The sequence below is a fragment of the Streptopelia decaocto genome (genome assembly GCF_964273445.1).
Source record: "Streptopelia decaocto genome assembly, chromosome: 4".
Taxonomy (NCBI): Eukaryota; Metazoa; Chordata; class Aves; order Columbiformes; family Columbidae; genus Streptopelia; species Streptopelia decaocto.
Window position 1 is genome coordinate 50,953,103 of NC_138658.1, and position 27,747 is coordinate 50,980,849.

General features: G+C 42.0%; 2 protein-coding genes across 3 annotated transcripts in view; both read left to right on the forward strand.

Moving 5' to 3' along the window:
- The window catches only part of NFXL1 (nuclear transcription factor, X-box binding like 1), a 50,435-nt gene extending 37,422 nt beyond the window's left edge, over window positions 1-13,013 (forward strand). The window contains exons 20-22 of the mRNA XM_082050333.1: window positions 469-555; window positions 3,962-4,015; window positions 8,951-13,013. Coding sequence (XP_081906459.1) covers window positions 469-555; window positions 3,962-4,015; window positions 8,951-9,124 — 315 coding nt within the window. The 3' untranslated portion in view covers window positions 9,125-13,013. The remainder of the gene's footprint in view (window positions 1-468; window positions 556-3,961; window positions 4,016-8,950) is intronic.
- A 3,574-nt stretch (window positions 13,014-16,587) lies between these two features.
- Window positions 16,588-27,747, forward strand: part of CORIN (corin, serine peptidase) — a 142,061-nt gene continuing 130,901 nt past the window's right edge. For both annotated transcript variants that reach the window (XM_082051152.1, XM_082051153.1), the window contains exon 1: window positions 16,588-16,709. In XM_082051152.1, coding sequence (XP_081907278.1) covers window positions 16,635-16,709 — 75 coding nt within the window. In that variant the 5' untranslated portion in view covers window positions 16,588-16,634. The remainder of the gene's footprint in view (window positions 16,710-27,747) is intronic.

Below are 27,747 nucleotides of genomic sequence, written 5' to 3' on the forward strand. Positions count from 1 at the left end.
TTTTTCTTTTTCTTTTGTTTTCAATATTAGGGAGAGGGGAGGAGGTATGAGTGAGAATTTATTTTTTTTTTTTCTCCATGACCAGGCCTTGCCCTGTAATTTCAGCCAGTTAAGAGAATGTATATGAAGTTGCTGAGACTCTGAATGCTAGCTCTTTCTGCCAGAGTTCAGAAGGTTATCTTACTTTCTCTTAGGTAAACAAGAGTAAAGAGAATAGAGGAGAAATTAAACTGGACTATTTGATTTATTCTTGCTTTCAGCTTACCTTTTCAGAAAGAAGGAAAAGATAAAAGGACAATTTCATACAGAATTACAGGTTCAAATAATGTTTCATCGTGAGCTTTATTTTCTGTGTAACCAGTGTTTTACTAAATAAGAATGTTTTATAATTTTCACAAAGAAATGGACATTATAACTAAAATTTTATATAAGGAAGCTATTCTAAAAGACTCAAATTATACTTAACAGGAAGTACAGTGCAGCAAGATAGAAGATGGCCAAGTTTCACTGGAATGTGATGCATTATGCAAGGAAATGAAACGGAAAGCATCTGAGGTAATGTATCCATTGTAGCTATGATTTTTTCTCAGTGCTTCAAGAAAAGAAGGAAAAAATGAACGCAGAATTATTTTTCAAGGCAATACAAGCAAAAAATACAACATAAGTAGATATGCTGTTTATTAGCAGCTCCTTTTTCAGACATGCGTTTGGCTTAGGGGGAGAATTACAGTGTTTGTCGACAGTGTTAATTAACACAGTGAAATACTATGTTAAAACAATATTGGTTTTTTCGTTGTTGTTGTTCTTGTTGTTTTTATTTGTTAGAACACGTTTTTTCCTCTTCTGAGAAACATGATGATCAGTGATGATAAGATCGTCGTTGCTCTTGATCAGTGCTGTAGTATTAGAGCCAGGGTGCTTCACAGGACATTGTTAGATCTGCTCATTCCTGTGAAAGTATTGCAGCCACTGAATGCTCAACTTGCCCACCATGAAGCGTGTAATCCTGTCACACCTTATTAGTTACCCTCTACGAGAAGAACGCAGAGTTTTCAGCAATTGCAGTATAGGTTTTTAGCCTGCTGCAAATGTGACTTGTCCCTAGTTCTGCCGTTTATGAAGTAAAGAAAATGCTGCATGCTATCACCCAGAGAGACAGAATATCAACCTTGCTCTTATAAACCTTTTATAAAACATTAAAAAAAAGAATTGGTGTATAACTTGCTTAGTGTTTATCAATTGATTGTTAGATGTAATAAATGCGTAGCCCAAAAACTCAATGGGCAAAGCTGACTTTTGTCAGTTTCTGCTCAGACTTACAGGATTGACTGGCAAGTTCTAGCAAGTACCACATATACCAAATCCTGCAAATTTGCAAGCAGGTCAAATGATAAGCCTCTTGGGATATGCCTTCAGAAAATCCCAACCATAGCAAACAGTTCCAGTAGGAGTGTGGAGATAAGTTCATAGGACATGAAGTGCATGAGGTGAATTCACAAGCGACTCCATGAGCTGGGATACAGCAACGTGTCCCAGTGTGGTGCAGTGAGCACAGTGTCGGCTGCTGTTTGACTTCAGGATATACTAGTTCCTATTTCTCACCCCTGACATTGTAATCCACGGGGAGGAATGGTCTAACACAATGAGCAAATGGCTGCAAGTTTCTGCTATAAGCAATGCCACAGACATACTGTGTGGCGTAACCTGGCTGTGTGTACCGTGCTCACAGAAGAACATAGATTTAATTGTTTGGGGCTTTTGATATAAACTTCTAAAGTTCTATTTAAATTCTTACCAGGCACTTCTTTGTAGCCTGTGTTGACTTGTAAATGCCACACTAGAATATTCTATTATTGTATGCACTTGACGAAAGTAATTTATTATGTCAGTTGCCATTTAATGTGTTAAGACTGGAAAAAGTCTGTTAAAAACAGCAGATGTTTACAAAGATAACTTAGTTTGCACAGTTGGAAAACAACCATCACTTTCCAAAACCAAAGTGTGTTAACTCTTAATGAAACTCTTCATGTATAGCACCTAGTGAGTATGCACTTCTGAGGATCTGAATTCATCTTTTACTGGACATTTTATTAAAGAAATAGTTCTAGAAATGTTTCTCCATACTGTGATTATAATGGTTATGCTTCCCTCTACTTACGTATATGATACCTATGTATCTTATACACATATGACCACACCAGTGTAAAAAGAAGCTCTCCTGTTGCTGTGGCTCACTTTTTCTTTTGGAGCTGGAATTCTGCCTTTAGATGGCAGTGGAATGCCAGGAGGATAAGTGGGCAGTTTTTTCCACACCAGACTTTCTGATTTCAGGTGTGTATGGGCAGAAAGGTCTTTTATATGCTCTTCTAAAGAGAGAATCTGACATTGTGTCTTGATTAATGAAATTCTCAATAATGCTTTTATTTGTTATATGGTTTGGCAATTAAAAAAATTGTTTGAAAATCTGCAAATTGGACTGTTCTGTTTACCCTGTCCTCAATGCACACTGAGCTGCAGTGTGCTAAAGCATGGACTAGTGTGCTTTCTCCTTAGTCATCAAGAGCTTTTGAATTGCAAATTGTTTAGAACAAATTCCACCTGTGCAAACCATATTTAGGAAATTATTGTTACTGTTAGTATGCAAATCATCTGGTTATTATGATCAAGACTGTTTTTCATTTCAAGTTATTAATCAGATTTTTACATCTAGCTTTTCTAAGGCAGTGATTCAGTGGCCACAGTGCTAAAGGTCCAAGAAATGTATACAAGAAGGCAGACACATATTCTTCCCCAGTTTACACTTCCCATTACTACTGTTACTGTAGTGATCTCTGACTATGGGAATTTCAGAGACTGAGCTGGTGTCTTTCTGTTTAATGGTCTTTGGATTTATCTCCTGGTAGCACGCCTAGTTGTTTTTTGGTCGACATAAAGTTTTGGCATCTACAAACATTCTAGATTTAGCCAAATACTCTGTGGGAGTAGAATATTTCCTTCTGTTATGAACCAGCTTCCTGGTAATTTCATTTTATGACTTTGCTTTTGTATTATGAAAAATAATTATCGATGTTTTATCCTTATTTGGCATCTTACACATTCTTTGGGATTTTGTGCCTTGTTAGTCCCCTGATGAATCCTGGTTATGCATCTGTTTAGATGGAAGCAACTCCATCTGTTGTCTTCTGTATATGTTCAGGATTTACATTCTTTTGTTATTGCAGGACCAAAACTGAATGCAGGAGCTGAGATTCAAGTGTATCATGTGTTTACATATTGACATTTTTTCTATACCATTCTTTTCTTAATAATTTCTAGCATTTGATTTGCTTTCTTGAACACTGTAAAACATTTATATAGGAATATCAACTGTTACTCCCATTACTTCTTTTCATAGGGCTTTCTGATGGTGGAGCATTTTTAATTACATTTAGATTGCATTACACCGAGAGGTTGAAAGCAGTTTCATTATGCATTATTATTATATGTCTTATTTGGTACAAACATAGAGGCTTCCTTTTACTCTAGTAGTCAGTGAATATTTCAAGTACTTGGAATGAAATATGTGTGTGTAAATTATATACTTACATAGGAATTATCGGTATGTATGAAGTGTACTGGATTGAGGATAAAGTTGCTGAAAACTTAGAATAACTGTCTAGGAATTTTCCCGGTTGTTAGTGAACAAACTGTTCCTTTTGGGTTTTGTATTTGTCAGTTGAACTTGTCAAGTTGAAATCAGAAGTTCAATTTATAACATTGTTGTAGCCATTGTATGTTCCATGTTTTCCAAATGTGATGTGATGCAGCTTTTTCTGAGAATATTTTGTAATATAAGATCTCGCTTGATGAAAGTTTTGCTGATGTTTGGTTAGTACCATTCTAAAGGAGTGATTATGACTCTAAGAAAATAGGTTTAGCTGCTGTTTACAACAGTTGCTTATCACTTTGTATGTCTGAACAGATAAAAGAAGCAGAAGCCAAAGCTGCTATTGAGGAAGAAAAACGAAGACAACAGGTATCAACCTTTCTTTTTCCTCGCTTACTTCCTCCCCACTTTGTTCTGGTTAGTAAATCATTTAATTTGCATGCAGCTGAAGATGTGTAGTTTGTAATGTGATATGCACAGTCATTCCTGTCAGCTGTTATCTTACTACGTGTGTTGTGAATGATTTATAATGGTTAAGAGTCCACATTTTTCCAAACAATTTTCATAATTTTATGCAAAATATTAATTAGTTGGTTTAATCTTGCATGACTGTAACTGTGTATAGTATAGTTTATTTTTAAAATACTAAGTACTCTTGATTGTAATTGAACACTTCATAATGCATAAACCACACAGAATTGCTGAATAGCCTCCATAGAGATTTAAATATTGGGTGCAGCTTCCCTCCTCCCTCCCATCATGAAAGAATGAGGAAGCCTAAATGAGTCTTTGTTCTTCAAGGTCTCTGGAGGGAGGAAAACGTGTATTTACTGTAATTGCTGTTGTTGGTGAGCATATGTTGTCAGTATTGTAATCCAAAAAGCTTTTGTGCCACCTGCCTGGAGACACTAATACTAATCGTATCTCAGGCACTAACCATAAGGTTGGTTGGTGGTGATGGCTGGGTCAGGTTTGTCATCTGGAGGCTGCAGCCTTAATGTGCTTCTCCCTGACAGTTCATGCACATATGCCTTTGCCTGAGCATGTGACACCAGACCATATTCGAAGCCCAGCATGTGCTTTCTGACTCTTCTGTTACTCAGTTATCACAAGAGTTATGTATTAGGTTATACCAGCATGTTACACTCCGTCTCTGTCGCATAGCACTGGTTCACTCCCTGTTGGAAAGGGGGCATGGGAGGCTTCCTCACAAGCCCCATCCTCTTGTGTTCTTCTCCCAGTCTCATTAGGATAGACAGTTTCTCTGTGGGTCACAACTTCTGTTACTTATACTTTGATTAATTGCCTACAGACTTTGTTACAGCATTAAGTCTACCAAGCAATGCTCTAGCAAGGCCTGCCTTTGTTTTTCAAAGGGGAGCGTGTCTACTCCTTGTGCAGGAAAAACATGCAGTTCTGTACCTGTTGTCCAGGGCACTGTGTTGTGATCATCTCGTAATGTTTATTATTATATTCATGCCTCAACTGCCTACAACGTTTGTCACATATTCCCTCATACAACTCCCAAATACTTCATCTAATTCTTCTTGTTTTCTGAGTTGACCTTGGAAATGTTAGTTGTGGGACATAAGTCAGGAAGGGTATCTTGCATATAGATGTGTGAAACATTTTGTTAGAGGTCATCTGTAGCTGATGGGTGTGCAGGCTAAGTACTGGAGTGTAGTAATGGACACATACACTTGTGAGGAACATGCTTACAATTCTAGAGCTAGAAATTCAAAGTTACTGGTGTTTGTATTTGCACCGATTGTGTTGTCATGCATTCCAGAAGGTATCCCAGTTACTAATGATTTCTGCCTCAATATCCCGTAAGTCCCTCTAGTAAAGTCTCAGTAGTGAGGATCCTCTGAAACTGTAGCAGATTCCCTCCACCAGCATAGTACGCAACATTATTTTTGTTTTGATTCCTCAGCAGCAATTGTTTCTGCAGCGAGGCCACTGTTGCTTCCTGCTTGTACATCCACTAAGTCTCACAGTTACAGTCCAGCAGTACCCTTGTGCAATATATGGCAACTGCTTTTGCATATGTGTTTTGTGATGGATACAGCTTCAGAGATTGAAGATGTCACCTATACATAATCAAGGCTATTAAAAGGTTAATTAAGAGTGGCCAGTTATATAGCACAATAGCAAACACTAGGACAACAACAGTAAAAAAAATAGGACAAAACCAATTTTAAAAAGTAGGACAACAGTAACTAATAAATAGGCTCTAGAATTGCACACAAGTACTAACCTCAGCTACTGCAGCCTTTCATCTAAAATTTATTCCCTTCCAATTTGATCTCATAATCTGCCATCTGGTGATGCAAATTGGAGGACATCACATTAAGAATATATATTTGTTGAGTATGCTCCCTTCTGACCAACGTTTGCATCTTCTGCCACCTTCCTAATCTCTCATTAGCACATTTTTATATAGACAGTTCATCTGTTACAGCTTCCCAAGACCTGTTTTGATTAATACTTCATTAAATCCTTTATACACAGACAAGTTAGTGCTCTGGTAAGTCTGCACATTTGTATTTTGGTATTTGCTATTTGCTATATTTGGTAGCAGCTTCTGCTAATATCATTTACAGATGGAATAACTTGTTTCTTAGTAGAAGGGAAACAGCTTGGTTAGGCTTCTCATCATGGCCCAGCAGCCAAAATTTCCCTCTGCTTCTAATTCAAAGGCACTATGTGAAGCCAAGGTTTTCAGAATTGCTGGAGGAGGAAGAAGAATCAGTACTTTGATTATTTAACAGTTCAGATCAAGCGCTTTCTCTGTCCCACTCTAGTGTGAAAGACTTGGGTAAATTTTTGAGGTAACTGGTAGTAGTCAAGAGTTTCGATACTGAAAGTCAAGGTCTCAAACCTGAATTCTAATTTAAAGAGTTGTATGAAAGATTTTGTTTCCTTTTTTCTTAGAAAGAAAAATGTTTTAACAGCTCCTTAGAAGTTATGAAAGTGCCCTCCCTCCTATAAAATACAAGACCTACAACTTCACAATATATGCTTTCTGTCTGTATAGTCACTGTTATTTGCATGCATTTGGCCATGTTTTCCATTGGGGCTGCTATTCCTTCCAGTGCAGGAAGAATATAGAGAATAACACGTGAAGGAGAGAAAGCTGGTACCTGAGCAATACTAAATTAGATGGTATCTCACATCAAATTGTTTTGAGGATACAGTTTAAATAAATGCATTTCATTTTACTTTTAATATGTCTTTACACAAGGAAGTTAGGTTCTCACTCTAAATAAAGCTTCAAAAATTAAGGTAGTTTGAAGACTGGCCACAACCATTACTTTATTGTTCAGAGATCATTGAGGTGACACTTTGGGAATTATGATAGTCATATAAAATCCATAGGTAGCTTTTCAAAGATAGTGATAGCTTCTTTCTTGTATTTTGGGCCCATGAACATTTTTTCATTCTATGTTTTGTTTTTTATAATGTATTTATTTTTAGCTCAGTTTTTATAAAGATCACTAGGAAGGCAATTCAGTACCTGTTATATAATTGTTTGAGCCCTATATTTTAATTCAGATTACTGCAATTCGTGAGGCATTCTTCACTTACAGCTCACAAGTATATATAGAAGCCTCAAATTTTATTTAGTGTCTGTGTAAAATAAAATACTGCCATATTATCTATAAAACCTTAAGAACTCTGCACCTGCATTTGGATTTTTGGATTTTGAAAAACTGTTTCATTACTTTGCTTTTCTAAAGGAGGATTAGCTAGTTTAAAGTAATCTTGTTTCAAATAGCAGGCTGTGGAACTTTGTCTGAACTTCTATCCTATATTGTTAGAGAAATGCCAACAATTTCTGCCTTTACTGGGTACAAAGGAATAGACATCAAAATGGGTCCCTTTCTCCTGCTAACAGTGGTATCTGGCACAAGAAGGGAAGTAAGATTCGCTTTGTGAAGCTCTTGGCAAATATTTTCTGTCAGTAGAGGAAGACCAGACATCAGGCAATCTTGAGTTCCAAAGGAAAATTATATTTACTGGGCTGCTTCTCTGCTCATTTCCCAAAACAGTCTTATTCTTCTTTCTCTAATGCACCCACCTTATTGTCTTAGTGCCCCTCTTCCTGGCAGCACTGCAGCCACAGTGATTTAGATTTATCTCCTCTCATGGCCAGGCTTTGTATCTGTTCACTGGCCACGTTTCCTCTGCTTCAGCTCAGTCTTACACCTTTTGCCCAGCCAGTCCCGACTTGCTGCACTCTGCTGCTGCCATCTCTCTTCTCTCTTTCAGGTCTTCTAGTGTTTCTGCTCCCTGGCTCCTCATCCCATGCTTTCTCTAGTAGCTGACAAGTCTACCCAAAAATCCAGATAGTTGTCGGACCTTTTCTGGTTTTAGTCTGTCTCAGCTCTCCTTTAAACCATCTTTTCCGATTTTCCTAGATGACTCCTTATTGGACCTTCATCCCAGTCTTATGCTCTTTGTTCCAGGATGCCTAATTCCAGTTTTATTGAAGCTTTGTAGTCTAAAATCAGTTTTGTCTGTGTTCTCTTGATACCCTTTTAAAAGGATATGGAGGGGTGTGAGGAACAGGGATCAGAGGATCCTACTGTTCATTCCGGGCATTACCCTGAAACTGCTGTTGTGGGTGGAAGCTTGGCATTCTTCTTATTTTTTAAGTTGCTTTGCTTAATTTTGGGGTCCAAGGGCATGTGCTTTCTTTTGAAGAATGCTGTGTACCGGCTGCAGTCATAGGTAGGTTGTAACTTTTAACAAATGGAATCTTGTTGTGCATGTCTAAGATTATAGCTATTTATCTAAAATTTAACGGAGCAGGCAAAATATACAGAATTGGGGCAAATATCATATTTTATGTATTTATATTTTTATTAATTCATTTTTAGCAGAGAGCACATCCTTGTTGTGGGGGACCGTCTTTGAAGATTTCGACCTGTGCTCTTACATACAATGTTGTAATAGCTTAAATACTTACAAGGGCTTTTCTTTAATAGTAAAAGTAATGTATCTTTGACATATTTCATGGAAATAACAATCTCATTTTGGCTTAACATACTCACCCAGATTTAAACTAATGTAAAACTTCATTTGGTTGCATTTTTGGTGTTGTTTTTTGTAGGAAACTAAACAATGGTTTAATACTTGGAAGCAAAGTGCTTTGTAACCATGGGATATAGTAAGAGATATAGAACTTCTGTTGGCAGTCAGTTGTTTTATAAATGGTCTTTGGAATGTTATTTAAAATCTGCATATGTATTTGGCTTTAATTCTGACAAATGTTAACGGCTTCTGGTTTTCTTCATCTAGGCTGAACTGGAAGCTTTTGAAAACAGATTAAAAGGACGAAGAAAGAATAAGAGAAGAAAGGATGAAGTAGAAGTTGAACAATCATCATGGCAAAAATACAAGAACCTCATTATGCTGCCAGTGTTTGGAGTCGCTGTTGTGATGGTTGCATGGCTCATGGTCTATAATGACTGAAACAGCTCAATATTTAATATACCTCAGTCAGGCTTTAGGTAGCTATTATTCCTCGAATGTTAGTCTGTGTTTAACAGAACTTAATATGCATAGATTATGTACCTATACTGTTTGCCAAGAAAACTGCAGAGGAGGGAAGAAATGTCACCTTTGCGTTATTATAGTAACAGCACAAAACTGAATTCAGACACTGACAGTAATAGTAGGTTTTAGTCTACACTGAAGTGCTGATGTAATTTATCTGACTGAGATCTGTTAACATCTCTTCTATTAATATATTGTGTTACTTTCCCTTGTCTCTATTTCATAATATTAAAAAGTTAGCATAAAATGATATCTTCAGTATTTGTTTCCTGTAAAATCAATTTAGTGGTTTATTGAAGATTAGTATTTTTATGCTAGTCTTTAGGTTGTATCACACAATAACTTCTGTCTTCGTGTCAGTTTTAATTATAGCAACTAATGGGGAGCTTCAGATCACTTAAGTTTGAATATTCTGGGGCCTCCTGTCAGAACTTTGTTCAGAGAAAGGAAATGTGAACTGTCTTTGAAGTCAACTGTATCACAGACAATATAATGGGCCGCCTTACAGGCTTTGGGGTTTAGTTTTGTTTTTTTTCTTCCCCACCCCCCCTTGTTTCCTCAAAATCAAACCAATTGAAAACTTAATTTAATGGACAGATGCATGTGCTGAACATGGATGTGAAGTAGTTTCAGGGTACAGGGATGTGTCCCCCACCACCAACAGCAGAAGAGCAATTTGAAGTTAAACTTAAAGCATCACTTGACTATTTGTGTAGATAAATATCACATTTGAATATTTACATAGATGTGCAAAAACGTAATTGAACACCGTAACAATACAATTATATGTTGTTCTGAAGCCATGTGGATAGTGCTTGCTAATGCATAAACTACCTAGCTAATCTTTTATATGTTTAAATATTTTCTTACTGACAGTTTAGAATACCTTGCCTTGGGATATCAGTATTGGTTGGTAGAACTGAAAGGTTTACACAGTGTCAAGTTTTGATTGCAGGGTGACAAACTGTGGCAGATGCTTTGTTAACCTCCTCTTTCCCTTAACTCCCCTCTAGCCCCTCCACCTTCCCACTAAGTACAGGTGATTGGAAGGCAAAAGAAGGACAGAGAGAGAGTTGGAAAAAATCAAAAATGTTTTACTAATGCTACTAATAAAACAGAGAAAATAATACAAAATATACAAAACTCATCTTGAAAGTCCTGGTGAAGACCAGCACTGCTCCAGCAGTAGCAAAGTCTGCACCCAGGAGTCCTGGATTGGACTCTGCAGATGACCGGAACTGGATTCAGTCTGTCACTAGGCCTCAGTTCGCAGGGACCACTCGCAAAGTCCTCTCCTAATGTTGGCAATAGGGAAAAGGGATGAGATCCTTGTGATCTCCCACTTTTATATGATGTATGACATGAATGGGATGGAATACTTAGTTGGTCAGTTTTAGTCACCTGTTCAGTTCGCCATTCCTTGTTGCCCTTCTTGCAGGACATGTATCCTTATTAGTGACCTTGCATTCCATTGCTATGTCTACCAAAACATGTATCTAGCTTTCAGAAAAGTGCAGTTAGTAAAGAAAACTTTAGCTGAAAGGAAAATTCACTAAAAGAGAAACTTGTTGTTAACAAAACCAGGACACACAGCTTTAAGATTATCAGAGAAGCTACGTTGTCTTAGCTGAGGGACTGCAAGTTAAATTCAGAGATGAGGAAAATCAGAAAACTGAATTCTTAAACCTCTGCTGGAAATTTTATGCTGATACATGAGCATTGTGTCTAACTGAAAAGTGCTTATGAGATCCTGTGAAAGATGAGGTATGAAGCCAAAGGGCATTAGGTTGCCCTGGTTTTGGTGTCCTGGTTTTGACTGGCATAGAGTTAATTTTCTTCCTAATAGCTGGTATAGTGCTGTGTTCTATATTTAGGATGAGAATAATATGGATAACACACTGATGTTTTAGTTGTTGCTGAGCAGTGCTTACACTAAGTCAAGGGCTTTTCAGCTTCCCATACTCTGCCAGTGAGGAGGTTCACAAGAAGCTGGGGGACACAGGCAGGACAGCTGACCCAAGCTGGCCAAAGGAATATTCCAAACCATACGCCATCATGCTCAGTGTATAAACTTGGGGGAGTTGTCTGGGGGGCTGTGATTGCTGCACGGGGACAGGCTGGACATCGTTCAGCAGGTGGTGAGCAATTGCACTGTGCACCACTTGTTTTGTATATTCTTTTATAATTATTATTGTTATTATTTTCTCCTCCTTTGCTGTTCTATTAAACTGTCGTTACCTCAACCCACAAGTTTTACTTTTTTTTTTTTCATTCTCCTTCCCATTCCACTGGGGGTGGGGTGGGATTGAACAAGTGGCTGCATGGTGCTTAGTTGCCGTCTGGGGTTAAACCACAACAACAGTCTAATATACAATTTCATCACAAATCCTGCAAAAGCAGTGAGACCGTTTGCGTGAATTAGCAGAGAAGATTGCAGTTTGTTTGGAAGCTACTTTGGTTGATTTTGGGCTGCTTATAGAAGTATTAATTTGAGCTGATATCCAATTGTAATTACAGTTCGGCAGCAGAAAAAATAGAAAAACTGCAACAGGTAGTAGCTTTTAGATATGTAGGTTGACAAAATGGGGAGAAAATCACTTTATTTTCCACTTTTTATCTAAGTTGGGTGAAAGAGAAGAGAGGTAAGGAAAAGTTGACCATGTTTAGCATTGATTGGTGCTCTTTGAGAGTATTTTATTTTTTGGGTTGGTTTTTTTTTTGTTGTTTTTTTTTAATTGATTTTTATAAATGCACGATACTGTCATGTCAGGCCACTGGTACGTAACATTGTAGAATTAATTGAAATTACACTAGGCAATCATAGTTGCATCTCTGTTGAATTCTCTTATTTTCTAGTATAAGGAATAAACTTTCCCATATTGTTACTTTAACTTTTCCATAATACTAATGCTTGGACGATAATTCCATATATATGTGTTGTTTCTTTAATCAAATGAGGTGATACTATTATGTGTCTGATTATGCTGGTAACTCTCTTGTCACTGAGAGTAAAAGAAAAGAGATTTTTGTTCAGCTGAAGTAAAATACAATGTGTTGTCCAAAAATACAGAAAGATACCTTTGTAGTTGAAATACGCAGATCAATATGAATGAGACCACTGTGGAAACAGCTTTTATCTGATGTGACCGTAACTCACTTTTCTATTTACTGCTAGCTTTTTCTTTAAAACAACTGCAATGTAAAGTTTCTCTTTGCCGTAGAGGCAAAGAAAACTATCTTTACAGAGCTATAAAAATGAACTGCACTTGAGTTGCATGTTTGGAGTAGTTCTTACTGTTCTTTTCTGCATATTTTGCAGCATTCGTGTGAAATATTGGAGAGGAAAATGCTCCTTATTGATCATCTTTATTATAAAAAGAAAGCACACCAATCTTTAAAATTTTATTCCATTCATGCAAATATGTACGAGTAGGCATATTCCATTACTTAAAGGATTTGTATCTCTCTTGAACCTCGCATATGTGAGACATACCTATTTTTGAAATTTATTCAAAATAGATCTGTGTATATTACCAACCATCTGAGTCATTTGCACTCTGTTGGTCTGCCTGCTGAAACAGAGATTTGTTTCTTGGCATAAAAAAGTGTGGGGGTTCGAGCAATCTGCAGTTTAATAAATCACTGATTTTGTTGTTGTTGTTGTTGGAGCTGCATGTTGCAAGCATGGCAATCTTTGAAGTAAAAGGTACAGATAAAAGCACTTGTTATTCAGTAAATGTGAAAGGTGATTATTCTAGAAAAGAAATGTTGAACTGAAGGTAAGGGGTTTTTTTCAGCAATTTAAATGTAATGTGCTGTTACATGATGTAATGAGCAAATATTTGGAATGTTAACAGTTTACAAATAAATGCATATGATAAGTATACTTGAAGACAAATTTTATAATTAATCTGCCATTGAAGGGAAATTATATAGAGAGAAGTCTAATGAGGAAACTTAACATGCAGAATATTTAGTTATGTTTAAAATGAAAACACTTGGGAGAGCTTTTCCTGGTTCCAAATGCATTCTGGTGAGAATTCATCTTTCCACTGAACCAAGGTACTTACAAGTTGTCAATATATTTTGGATTAGAAACTTGCTGGAAAAGTTTGTTCCCTGTAACAATAACAAAGACATCGTGTGTGTTCTTTTCACGTAAAAACCAAGTCAGACAACAAAAACTGACTGGAAAAGTTGTTTTTTCTCAAGGACTAGTGTAGTAAAGCAGCAGACTTCTCCTGGGTAATGACAATGGACGATGTACTGCAGCGCAAGTTTTTGGTGTGCTTTTTGTTCCCTCCTAGGGCAGTGACAGTTCTTGTTGATCAGATTAATGCTGGAATTATGTAATCGCATTCCTTCATGTTATGGCTCTGACAAAACTGCGAAAATGGGTCGGGGAAATAGATTAAGGTGAAACAAATAGGAATGGATTTAGTAGATTTTTTTTTTTTGGCCTCACATGGGGAAATACAGCTGATTTATTAGACACTTGTCCTGACCATAACTACTAGAGAATGAAATGTAACTACGCAGATAGCACCAAAATCTGTTCATAAAAATTTCCATGCTTAATTGTGGTTTCAAAGCACTGAACTCTGAGATTATAATCTCAGTAGTTCTGGCTGCAAAGTGTATCTGCCGTATGCCAGCATTTCTGAGAGCGACAGGCCTGCGAGTTGTGGGGTTAGAAGTGAGAGATGTTTGGACTTCCTTGCGCCGGGCAGCGGAAGCTTGATGTGTGTGGGAGCTGCTCTCTGGTGCGTGCTGTCGGGTTGAGTGTGCTGGTGTGGACAGTCCTTGGGCAACCTTGTCCTCAGTTTCATTTAGTTAGAGATCCCTCTTCTGCTTTGATTTCATTCTATTAGCAGTTGTTACCTGTGAGCATTGAAGTTCCTCCCTTTTCTTGCTTCATGAATGTAAATTTGTCTGCCCTTATAATTCAATTAAATCAAACACTCCAAAGAATTAGAAAATGAAGATACTGTAGTGGTCTGTATTTACTAAGGAGGGATAATCAAGGTAAAAATTGGAGAAGAATCAAATTAAGTCAAAGTGGTTATAATGAGACATACTTGCTTCTTTCCACTAATGGTTACATGTTAATGAATTATTTGAACCCTGTATTACAAAGTTTGTATGCTATACTATCAGAAAACAAGTTTCTGGTATGGATGGGGTATCAATATGAGCTCTGTGATATATTGAACTCTGTCATAAGGTAAGCTAAATGGCAGCTGTCTAGAAATAAGCCACACTCTGAGGGAACTGTGGCTTAATTGAACCAAGTATTATTTAATCTAAATGCTTCTCTTGCAGCAATTTCCATAAAATTGCCAACAAAAGTGGAACTTAGTTTAGGCTCTGTGTGCTGAACGCTGTGGCTGAGTCTTGGAGTTGTGAAATTGCAGGTTGAATGGCTCTCTTACTTGAGGAAATTAGTATGAGATGAAGAGTCAAGACTGGGGTGGGGTTTGGAATTCCTAGTACTACTACTGAAGAGAAGACATCCTCCCTCCAAGGCCAAGCTGGCTTTGCACTCTGAGCCATATGTTGCACCTCTTAAATTTCACTTTTCATTTGTTCTTATTGTAATTTTTAACAGGGCTGAAATATGACATACCGAAATATGGTTTTATTCTACTTTTTATAAGCATTATGGCATTAAATATTTGTTGTTTTACATTAAGCAATTTGAAGATTTTTGCATAAATGCTCATGCTTCTTTCTGTCTCTTTCCATGCTTTTCCTATTATTTGTGCAATTGTTTTAAAAACAAAACCACAACTTTTCTCCAGAGGGAGCTATGCTTGGTGACAATTACCATGGGCAGGACTTAAGTACAATGGCATTCCAGGAGCACAGAGTGCGCAGTGTCTGCCCCATAAAGTTTGGACACAAACAAAAAGTAATGGGGCCTAAATTCAAAGGTATGGAAATCAAGATATCTGGAGAAGAAGCTGAAAAAAGCGAAGAAGATCCTTGCTGACAGCCAATAGCGGTTGTTCAGGGCATATTTTTGGGGTGTTGAATGGTAACCTTTTAGGAGCACTAAAACATGCACAGTAAAAACTGGAAGCCTTTGTGTTTTACAAATGCCATTTCAGAACCCTGTTATGGTGCCAGTGCCAGCTGTCTCTGGCTCCTGGAAGGGTCCTGAACTGCTTCTGTTCTGGTTGTGCCCGTGCCTTTTGTCCTGATGAATTTGTCATTCTTGAAGGGCACCTGTGAGCTCGGTTATGTACATAAATTCGGGATTCATCTGGAGTCGATATCTTTGGATACAGATACACGGAAGAGAGGACATATGGATCAAAATATAAGTCTTTTAAAAGCTGATGTCTTGTGGGAGTCACGAAAGGGCCCGGCGGGGGTACAGGTGTCGCGTCCCCGGTGGCCGCTGTCCGCCCACAGGAGGGACGGGGCACGACAGGCTTGCGGGCCCCCGGAGGGACTGGGACCGGAGCCTCAGTGCGGGGAAGGAGCGGGAGAACCCTGTCGCCAGCTCCAGGAGAGCTTCCTCACGCTGGACCCCCTTCCCCTCCGCTTCTGCCGAGCCGGCGGCAGCGGCCGGCGCCACTTTGACCCCTGGTTTTTGGAGATGAGGAGGGTCGGTTGGGGAAGGCAAGCCCCTGTGCTACGGAGGAAAGCGCTGCAGTCCCTGTAGGCGCGAAACTTCCTGCGGTGAAACGAGAGTCTTTGCGTGCCATAACGTAAAAATAAAGAGCATCCAGGAGGCAGGTGGGTCCTCCCGGGCCCGGGAACCGCGGACGGATGGACCTGGGAGCCTGGCCCGTGCTCGCCATCCCCCGCTCTGTACTCCGTGCTCCAACTGGGCGAGCCGGGAGGGCCGGTGGGTCCGTGCCTCGCGGTGGCTCCGGACAGCTTCAGCCGCAAGTGCCCATCTGGGCGGCCCCAGAGCGCTGCGGGGACAGCCCAGGCACCTCGCCCGCCGCAGAGCCCTAGCGAGCCAAGGTAAGGGGTGCGAGGAGGCTCCGCGGGGTTCTGCCCCGCACATCGTCCCTGGCTCAGGCTTGTCTTGCCACCTGAAGCCCTTAGCGGCGTGACGAGGCGTCCTTTATCGGGTGGGGGACGGGCAGCAAAGGCTGCGCCCATCTCATCCGCCCTCCCTGGGGGACGGCTTTAGGGTGAAATTAGCAAGTGGGCTGTCTTTTAGCTTGTCCCCAAGGGGTAGAGCCTTGTGTGCAAAAGGGGTGGGGATGCGGCGGCTTTCTAGCGGAGGTTTATTATTATTGGGTGGAGGAGGGGGGAGGGGGAGTCTGCCGAGCAGACAAAATGCGGAGCCCCCCCGCCCGTCAAGTGTGTATGTGCGGTGGCTGGGTGGCCGCAGTTTGTCAGAGACCGAGGTAGAGAAGGGTGGGGGGAACGGCCAAAGTGGAGAGGGTTTAGTGGCAGCCAGAGCATGCTCTCCGTGCAACAGTTTCCTGCCCTGACCGAGGAGGAGGAGCGCTACCGGCAGGTCCTCTCCGCCAACCGGGTAAGCCGAGCCTGAGTGCGCTCCCTTCCGCGCTTGGGGGTCATGGGGCCGGGGTCTTGTGAGGGCAGCTGAGCCCCTCGCCGTACTTCCCCTCTCGGGGTGCGAGTGGGAGGCAGCGCTCCCAGGGGGGCACCCCCGACCACCGTCGGATGCAAGGGGTGGCGGACGGATGAAGGGGACCGCGGCCGCCGGTCCGGCGGGGAATCCTAGTGCACCGGGCACAGCCTGCAGGGCAGAGCCGCAGGTTGCTAGGGCAAGCAGAGAAGGGGCGAGCCCTGATCCGAGCCCTGCGACCTGCCATAGCGAGAGCGGACCCGTGGCGTAACCCCGGGACGTGCGCCTGGTGGGGGCCGGGGACAAGCGATTGCCCACGCCCAACCTGCCGCGGCGGTGCCGTCCCAGGGCGCTCCCGTGTCGAAACTCGCGCTTGTGCGGCTTTGCGGGAGAAGTGCCGCGGACGGCCGAGTTCAAGGGCGGGGGATGTAGATAAGTCTCAGTTAACAACCGGTCGTTATTAGCGTTTCACGAAGAGCTTCGCGTCCCACTCTCTCCGGTTCTCTCATAAAAGTCATCAGGGAAGATCAACGGGGCTGATGTGCCTGTTAATTACTCCGGCGTTGGAAGGAGTGGAGAGGAGTTGCGCCGAGCCCGACGGCAACAGGTCCGGCCAGGGTTTGCAGGACCAAAGCTTGGGCTTGATCTCCGGCAAAACGGCCGTGGCAGCTCCACCCGCGGCCGGGCTCCCGGGGAGCCGACCCGCCGGGACCTCGCCTCCGGCGCGGTTGCTGCCTCCCGGCAACAGCAAGGACTGGCGCGTCCCGTCGGATGCACCGGAGGGTCAGGCGGAGGAACTCCCTCCTCGCCCTTTTCTCCCCTCCCACGGCTGTGCGGCGAGTTGGTACCGCTGTCTGCCACCATCCACGGGAGGTGGTCATGCTGTGAGGTTCACAGGGAGGGGCAGCATACCTGGGTGGTTGCAAGTGTCCGAAGGGGGTAGCGCGGGTGCTCCCAGTCTTCTTGCACACCCCCTAAGAAGAGGGATGCGAGGACGACGGAGCACGCTTTGCCTGCCCTTACGGGAGAGGCTGCACGGAGGCGGGAGGCTTGTAGGAGGCGGCTGACGCGCTAGTGGGAACCTTCAGGGTCGCCCCCCCTAGCCTGCCTTTCCCATCTCTAGCCGGGGAGCAGATATCTCCCCGGTGCGCTGTGAGAGAGGGGAAGTACGGCGAGGGGCTCAGGGGAACAACGGGGCGGGGGAGGGCCCTCCCTGGGGCCGTGCTGGTGCGGAGCCCCGCGGAGAGCGGGCGGGAGCGCTCACTTTTGGAGGGCTGGCTCCACTTTCCGCCCGCCGGGCCGGCCAGGTGCGAGCGGGGGTGCCGAGCTTGATGCTGCGCACCCGAGGAGAGGGCGGCGGAGCCTTCCGCGCTGCCGCACCGATCCGTACGCGACCGAAATGGCACAACAGCGGGTTTTACAAGTTTGTAAACACGGCAGTGTACTCAGTAGTATCGTTGCTCCACTTGATTTAAAATGCAGAATCCTTGGACGTGTTTTATGGCAGACGACTAATTAATTAAACTTTATTTTGAATTATTAACAGTCTGGCTGCGATGGTGAAACTCTTAAGTGAAATCAAATATCTAGAGCTTTTAATGCATTCACGGTGTCTCGTGGGAAGGTTTAGCTTTCAGCAGTAAAAATATGGGAATGGACTTTTCCATATGGTCACGTACACCCTTCCTGTGTTCCTAAAAGATGTACTAGTCAGCAGGACTAAATTGTAATTCTTTAGTTTTGTTTTTGTAATGGATGCCTTAGTTGGAAATCTCTTATAAGCTTCTCAGGTACACAGGCAGTGCTGAGTTAATGCATCACTGAGGTAACCTAAACAACTATAAAGGAATAATACAAGGAATTATAGAACCACTCTGCTTATGTGTCTCTGTAGAATTGGTGACATCTTGGACATCAAGGTTCTGTAGGAAGCGGGGGGCTCCTCCAGGGGAATCCCAAGCAATGTCCAAACCTCCTTCAGAAAGGAAATGCTTGTGACTTTTTTTATCCGTTTCATCAATCATTTATGGTGTACCCCAACAGCAAATTTTATCTGCTTGTGGGGAATCCCGTCCCATCAACCACACGTACAGTTGTCACTCAGCACATGTTTTAAATGAAACCTTACTTTTCTGAGAAGCTCTCAGGGTGGTGAACAGCACAGCTCATTTGCCCAGGTTAGAGGAATCTGCCTTTGTTCTGGTAGTATGGGGTGGGACTGTCAGGACAAAACATTGTTTTTTCCTCAGTCTTTTGGAGCTGTGACTATTAAATACTGAAGAAAAAATTAACTTCATTTCCAGAAAACTTTGCTGGCGCTTGACTGTATGCCTGTGGTAAATATCTTGAGTGTGCAGTGAATCAAAAGTATAAGATGCTTTGAGATGATTGGAGGTGTTCTATAAAATGTGCAATGCACATGGGGCACTTTAATATATCTGTATTATTGTTTGGCTGTTAATTTTGTATTAGATGATGTCTGCAGATACAATTGAAAGCCAGGACTGTTAACAGTGCCAGTAATTATTTTAAAATGCAAGCTTACTTGAATGTAGGAGCTGCTGCTTGGTTTTTTGGTTCTGTTTTTCTTTTTTTTTTTTTGCTAAGCCGATATACATGTTTAGGTCTTAGCACTCTGCTCCCTCAAGGAACATTACTGTCTTGACATTATACTAAGTCTGTGTACTGCCAGACGCATAATTTCTTGTCATTATTTGCATGGCCAAGCATGGAATGCATGCAGAGGCTGAGGTGGATAAATACCCAGACAGAAATTTCATTTACCAGGAGGGGAATTTTCCTTCCAAGAGAAGGCAGAACAGGGAAGGGAATGTCAGGATGGTTACACTAGGTGAAGAAACCCAGCAGCTCCTGCTCTCACCACTATTTAGCTGCTGTATACCAACAAATGCTGAACTCTAAACAGGCCCGTTTGACACAAACAGGAGGACAGTGCTTCCATCTGTCTGGCTTCTGAGTCTTTGCCATGCTGAGGCCCAGCAGATTCAGGCCATCCTAATACAGCAGGCACAATATAAGCACTTACAGGCTCTTCCTTAAGAGATGTGGCTTTGACCCTACATGATCAGGAAACCGTGGATACCAGGTTGTCTGCTTTCAGGGTGAGCAGCATGTGCTATGAGGCAATCACCCACAATGGCACTATCTTCTGGTGCAGTCAGGTTTTAAAAGATGGCAGCTCCTGCTACATTGTGTGGGAAGAGTCAAATCCTGCCAGCGTGTCATGTATCCTCAGCAAGTGCTTACAAGGCCAGATGAATGGCTTGTTTCTGAATGCCAGACAGGATTTGGCAGGGGAGGGTGTCAGGCCACTTGCGGCAGGGCGGTTCTAGGCTTGGACATTTAGCCTAGGCCGTTCCAAATGTAGCATCCAGACACCTCCTCATTTCAGGATGAAGCAGCTCAAAAGCAGGGCTTGAGGGGGGCAGCCTGATTGCAGTTAAAAATAATGATGTTTCTACTCTGTCCCAGTTTCTCTCCCTACCAAAAAGAAATGGACTGTATAAGTGGCAGGTTGGGTAAGCACAGTTCTCCGGCACCAGAGGAGAAAGGTGAATGATATCCCCTTGTAAAGTGATGGATTGTCACAGCAGGACAAGGAAAGCTTAAATCCTCCTTGAAAAGGTCTTCACACACACAACTGAAGACAGTGGCCAGACAGGGTTCATCTTGACTGCCCTCATTGCATCTGTGTTTTTAATTCCCTGTGAGCCTCCACAGTCAATTATAGTCATGTCAAGGTGTGCAGTTTCATCTGGAACTGTCCTGAACCTCAGTCTGGGTGCTGCTGGGGCATGAGTCTCCCTCCACTTGCTGGGATCTGTAACTGGGGGAGATAATACCTGTATGAGGTGGGTCCTCATTTCCTGAGAGGCTGCATGAGGAAAAATGGACGAAAAAAAAGGAAGAGCACCTGGGCCTTGTCTAGGTGGCCTGGTACCTTGACTCGCCTCGCAGCCTCTGTGTCCTCCGGCCGGCCCGGACTGCCCCCTGTCCCCAGGCCGTGGGCGGTAGCGGGGCGGGCCGGTAGAGCGGTCAGGCCGGGCCGGGCGGCGGTGCCGCGGCGCTGGGGATTCCCTGCCGCAGCCGCATTGCCCGGCTGGGCTGAGAGGCAGGGCGGGGGAGATTGTTCGTGGGTGCTTTCCCCATCCGCAGCCCCGCGGCAGAAGAATATGATGCCGATCGCATCCCTTTCCTCTGCCCCCCTGCCCCTCTATAAATAACTCCCGCTGGGCTGGCCTGTCAGACTCCCCCGGGCAGAGCGGATCCCCTGACCTGGGCCGCCTGCAGTGGAAAGTCTGAACGCAAAAAATACCGTAGTAAAAATAGCCCAGCCGGGTAGCCCCCGCGGCAGCTCCTGGGGCTCGGGGTGCCGCGCCGGCCCTCGCGCTGGCCGCTCCCCGCGCGCCGGTAACGGCTCCCCGCGCGCCCGGCCGCGCCGCCTCAGCGTTGCGCGGCGCTGGGAGCCTCCCCCTGCATCCAAACCAGTGTGCGCTTTCAAACCTTAATGGTAAATTATTTTCTCCTTTCTTAACTGTCGGATGGAAGCATAATTCGTCTCTGCTATCCTGTTGTAGAACAGGTAGCTCCCTTCCAAGTAGCGTTTTTAATTTTGGCTTGTCTTTCTAATCAGCAAGCATGAAAGAAATAGGGATAATGGTTTAATATCCTAAATGTAAAAATAATAATGAGACAACAGTCGAGCAGGAGCCTGCCATTTCAAAGAGAGGTGAGAATCTTGCTGCCTCTGAAGTTCAAATTATATTTCATCCTGTGCCTGCCTTGTGCAGAAGACTGCTCCCCTGAATGGACAGATTCTCCTCAGCTGGGGTTTCAAGCCACTATAATTTAAAACAATGCTTATTATTACTTATTTATGCATATGCTGTTATTTCTGGTTGTTCTACCTGTGAAATCTGAATATCTAATGGTTAAAGGCAGAGGTAGGTACCAGAAAGGGCTGTCTGATGGCTGCTATGCCTTCTCCTTCTGGTGCCTCCACGTTGCAGCTCCTGGCCCTCAGTGCCCACTGGAGCACGGCTGCTGTGGGTGTGGTGCTGTGGTGGCCTTGGCTCGCAGCCCAGCACCCGCATGGCCACTTGTTCATCCCCTCTCTGTCCTGCGGGGTAGGGGAGAAAATAGGAAGAGTGAGAAGGCTTGTAGGTCAAGATAAAGTCTGGGTGATTGCTTACCAGTTACCGTTGTGGGCAAAACATACTTGACTTAAGGAAACAAGTTTAGTACTAAATAATATAAATATTATATTTGTATTGGTGACACTCCTTTCAGCAAGGCAATGAGTGGCACAGGGGAGGAGTGTGGTTCTTCTCTGCTGCACCTTTCTTCTCACTTTTCCTCTGCTCTGGTATGGATCCTCCATGGGCTGCAGTCCCTTTGGGAATATCTGCTCTGCTGTGGAGCACCTACTTCTCCTCTGACCTTGGTGTCTGCACTGCTGTTTATTGCTCTGCTTCTACTTCTTCTTTGCTCATGTGGTGTTTTTTGCTCTTTGTTAAGTATGTTTTCACAGAGGTACCACCAATTTGGCTGATGGGCTCAGCTGTGCCCTGTGGTACAGAGCCAGCTGGAACTGGATGTGGCCATCATGGGACAGCCTGTGGTCTCTTCTCATGGAGACCACTCCTGCAATCCACCCACTGCCAGCAGCTTGGCACCTACACCCAGTACAGATGTCCATGAAATCAGAGACAGAACTGCCTAGAAGTGGTGGCCACCTCATCATAGTGTCAGCTTGGGAAAGTATGTTTGCTCATAACTGACCAAAGTGGCAGTGTTACCTCTGTGGTTGTCTGCTCCCCTGTCTCTCTTCCCTGATCCTCAGATCATGACAGGATGAAATGAATCCATCTGTCCTTCAGTTCCTTTTTACCATCTCTGTCATGAGAGTGGAACCCCTGCAGAATCTGCTTCTTTGGGTGCCACACACTTTATAATTCTGTATTTTTGCTAGTGTTGTTGCCAGCATAAGGTGTTTTTTAGTGCATTGCCATGTAAAAGGTGAAAAGAGGCTGAAAATCTGATATTGCCAGAGCTCCTTTGTAACAATGAAGTTTATGCATTGATGATTCAAGCCCTTTGGCTTGCATGTTTCCCACAACAGCATGCATTCTGTGGGATCCCCGCCTTTGCATACGTGCTAAATATATATATATATATATATATAAAATAATTTATTTCTTTAATAATTTTCCAGAGAGGAAACAGAAATTGAGGCAGTTTTAAAAACTTCCCATAGAACAATCCATGAGGTACAGCTCCTATAAACCTGTGGGAAAGAAGACTGTCAGGTTGCATCACTGCAGGTGCTCCTGTAAGCTACTGCTCTTCCTGAATCCCAAGGCTTACTTTTCTTGCAAAAGAAGCATTTTCCATATTAAACATTTAAGTCATCCTCACCCAGTCCTTAGGGAAAAGGAAGTGAAGGTAGAGATGAGTTTCCTTCTTTTGGCCCACATCTATTCCAATTCACGTGTTGTAGTTCAGAAAGAGTTCAAGTTCAAAGCTCAGTGGATGATGCTCATGCTTTGGGACAGTGATTTGGGTCAGTGATTGTCAAAGTCCATCTTTGCCCTCTTCTCTTCCTCAAACCTGTTAACACTTTGTTCTGCCATATACAGAACTTTGTGTTATAAAAAGTAATGTGCTATTAGAATCAAATAGCTAATAGATTTTTCCATGTCTGATTGGTTTGATACCAGAGAGATTTAACAGTGATTTAACATTAATAGTAATTGCCCAGAGCAATTGCCATTGCTTGTCACCTCAAAGAGCTGCTAGTTTCAAAATAGCCTATACTGTCACTCCAATAGCACTGGAAGTTTCAGACTCAGGAAGCATTTCCTAGGAAAAGAGACTCTAATTTTTTCCCCTTGCTGCCTCTGAATGAAGCAGTAAGAAATCACTTATGTGCTCTTTGTATTGTTCATCTCATTAGATTTCAGAAAGCAGTCAGGGCCTTCTCTTGGAAATAAAACCACTGACAGCACTGAGGAGCATTCTATCCCAGGTCTCTCAGACCTGCAGCTCTGCATTCATGTAACAATACAGCATATATCTGTAATATACAGTTATGTCTGCTCTGGACTTCCATGGGCCAGTGGTGTGACACAGGTTTCTTCCATTGCTCCTGCTTTCGATGTCAAATGTGTTGCTGGGTGTATTATTTTGCCTATATTAAAGCTGTCCCACAACCAGTAGCACCTGGATGTCGTAGAAGCAGAACATGCTACAGTTTTAATGCTTTCCCCAACCTCCTGCATTTTCATGTCTTCAGGAAGAAACTCAGACGGCTGAGCCAACCTTGCCTTAACAGCCTGTGTGTTTTTGCTGTCACACAGTGTTGAGGGACAGACACTGCTGAGAGACAGCTTATTGTTTGAAAGATGCTAGTTCTGTGCATGTACAAATATTGTTCAAATGGATAATACATCTGAAATAATATAATAATATCAGGAACTGTAAAGTAGCTTAAGTAGTTCCTTCCTTCCTTCCTTCCTTCCTTCCTTCCTTCCTTCCTTCCTTCCTTCCTTCCTTCCTTCCTTCCTTCCTTCCTTCCTTCCTTCCTTCCTTCCTTCCTTCCTTCCTTCCTTCCTTCCTTCCTTCCTTCCTTCCTTCCTTCCTTCCTTCCTTCCTTCCTTCCTTCCTTCCTTCCTTCCTTCCCTCTTTCTTTCCTTCCCTCTTTCTTTCCTTCCCTCTTTCTTTCCTTCCTTCCCTCTTTCCTTCCCTCTTTCCCTCTTTCCCCTCTTGCTATTTGATTTGTAGCAACAAGTAGCAGAAGAATTAATTAGTAAATGCCTTTATTTAAGCTTCAGTTTGCCCCTGCTCAGTCATTTTAAAGGTGTAAGTTTAAATTATTTGTAGTGCATGTAAACAAGGCTGGAAAGGAAGCCTGAAATAACAATTGAATGTGTTTAGAAGTTAATAACAGTTCTCCTTTTCCCTTATAAAGTCAGAGTATATGGAATAGTGTTGATAGTGGTCTGGAAGGGCTAAGAACCCAGATGGTTTCCATTTGCTTTTTCTTCATCATAGATAGAATTATTATGTGAATATTGAGGATTTCTAAAGAAAATGTGCATGGGAGGAAAGCTGGCATCCATCCTAGGGATGACAATTAAATTGAATAGTATTAGCCATAGTACGTTTTTTCTTCTTTGACAAAATAATTCACCAGATTATTATTGTTTCAGTGATTTAGATAGATGATTTTATCCTACAATTCCTTGTGTGATCCATAAACCTTTGATACTGTATCCAAGTCATAGTCAAACATGTAAACCAATGTTAGTGCCTTGTTAACCCACTTAATCTTGAGTTTTCTGTATCAGCTTGTTGTTTCATAACTTTGACAATAATTAATAGGTTTAATCTCTAGTCACCTCTTCAGTTATTTCTGTGAAGATGTCCTGGTAGTTTCCAAAAATATCCTCTTTCTTTATTTTCTCCTACTGAAGCAATATGTTCAAAGATGACATGTTTCTGGACAAGGTGGTATCCTTTTGAAAAATAATGAGTCACCTGTAAATGTCATACGTAGTAGATTATCGACTGTGAGACATTGTGTAAGTCCATTTTCATCTTTGGGAAGAGGACAAATAAATACCTGGCTATGCTGAACAGATGAAGCTTTATTTTGACACTAAACCATGTCCTTTACTTTGATTTATATTGCTGCTGCTCTTATTCTTTGTCTAAGGGTTAGTATCTTTTTATTCACAGGTAAAAAAAATGTCAGTTGTGTAAAGTTAACATTACACATTCAAATCCAACACTTTAATTTCTTCTGGGTGGATGTTTGTAGTGTAAGGAAAATCTACACATTTTAGAGAAAAAAGAATAAGAAATGCTTGAAACATAAGGATACAAATGCCTCTAAGAAAATTCCCACCATTTGTTTAGCTTGCATTCCAGTTTATCATCCAGTTAATGTCATTGAAAGCTTCTGATTTTAAGTAGGTTAAGTAATTGCATAATCAGTAATGTGCGTAGCACATATATGGTGTGCTGGTTACTTTCAAGTTTGTAAGGCTAATCCCAATGATCAGGCATTAAAAGGAAAAACAAAAGGTATGTCTGGTTATGAGATCTAGTTGCCTTGTGTGGGATGGGGCATCTGGTGAGATTTCTGCACAGGCAGTGATTGATACACTGAATGGGAGCAACAGGGCAGGCAGGATTTCTTTTGTCCCTTCTAGTTTTCCAGGGTTGATAACTGCCTTTAAGAGGACATTTTACTCCAGCTATATCCCTCCGCCCCCTCAAAATGTTCATTTCGAAATCTTTTTGTTCTCACAAATTAGGCCAATAAGATTTATTTATTTCCAATTTTGCTTTCTGGTGCTAGTGGCTTTTGTGTGGGCATCTGCTCATTGAATTCTCGGAAAGGCAGGAAGCTGATGCAAGTACTGTGTTAATCCCCTACCTATTGAATTGTTATTCTCAACAATGTATCAGCCAGAGACTTGCCGTTGCTGATTTACTTGCTTAGCAAACCTCAATGAACTGAACATCTGGGTAGCCCGGAAAGCATCAGAGTGGTCTCTGGGTGTGTTTGGAAAACAGCGTGGTGCTGTTGAAAATTCCATGAGCAATTTTTGCAAGCCCCAGGAACTTAAAGAAAACAAATAATCCCCAAAGCATAAATTCTGCATTAATTAAAGATTAATTTCCCCAAAACACTTCCCCATTGCCTGCTGAGGTAGGCTGAATGGATGTTCATGTTCTGGTATTGGGAAATATCAGATATAATGCTAACCATAGTCTTGTTCTTAAAAAGAATGTCTTCCATAGACTTCAGTGTTTGAAAAATCTTTGCTAGGTTCCATATGCTTACTAAATCTTGCTCAGCTTATGAAACATGGCAACATCAGACATCATTCTCACCAGCTGTTAGTAATAAAGAAAAGAGTGCTTAGAATTGTAGTAAATTTGCCATCAGCTGAACTATTTCTTAATCTGAATGTTCTTGAAAATTCAAAGCAGCTCCATTGTAAATATGGGAAGCATCCACTATAGTTGCAAGTTTACATCAGTGAAATGATAAATAATTGTAAACATGTACAATATATAAGTATGGATACAATTAACACACCAAAGTGGAATAATTATGCAGTAGGACTTTCTTTGAAAAAGGAAGAGATTCAAACACATTGCTATTGAAGTAGTGATACTGCTGTTCTCTAGTAGTGTTAAATATCCTTTTTTCCCCTCTCTTCTAATTCCAGTTTTGAAGAGTGATCAGTACTGACCCTATATGTCGGCTAAATGGTGTGTTAATTCTCATTTTAAATGAGATGGAGAGCAGTTGTTGCTATCATACCAGATACAGAGAATCCAATAAAGTCCTTACTTTTCCACTTCGGCCCTTTTCGTGAAATGTTAGGCATAGATCACTTGTAATGGAGAACAAAGGTCAATAGTTTGCATGCGAATAATTTTCTGATTTCTAAACAAACTATTCTCAGGAAGACAAATCATTACATTGTTTATTTAAATCTATTTCAGTATCAGGTGCTTTTCAAAGTGCCTTTATAATCCACTCCACTGCCAAGATAAAACACTGGAGCCTTTCCCAAAAGAACTAGATGAAATGAGAATAAACTCCTCAGAACTCCAGATCTCCTGGCTGTAGTGCTTATGTCTGAGTGACTTACTTCCACCTCCCTCAAAGCCTACAGAAAGGGAAGAATGGATTATGAAAGAGAAGTTGCACCAGGAGTTTCTCTCTTAAACTGAGCATACACTGCAAGATGTTAACTTGGACACTGGTAATATCACTGGCAGCACAACAGTTGTCTGTCATCCCGGATAAGAACAAATTTGGATCTCAGTGTGTTGGTGACTCTGATAGCTGGTTGTACTTCAGCTAGAAAGTTCTAAGCGAGGGTGGGCTATGTGTGAGGGGTCTGCATTCGTGCTGTTTGGACAGCACTGTAGGCATGCT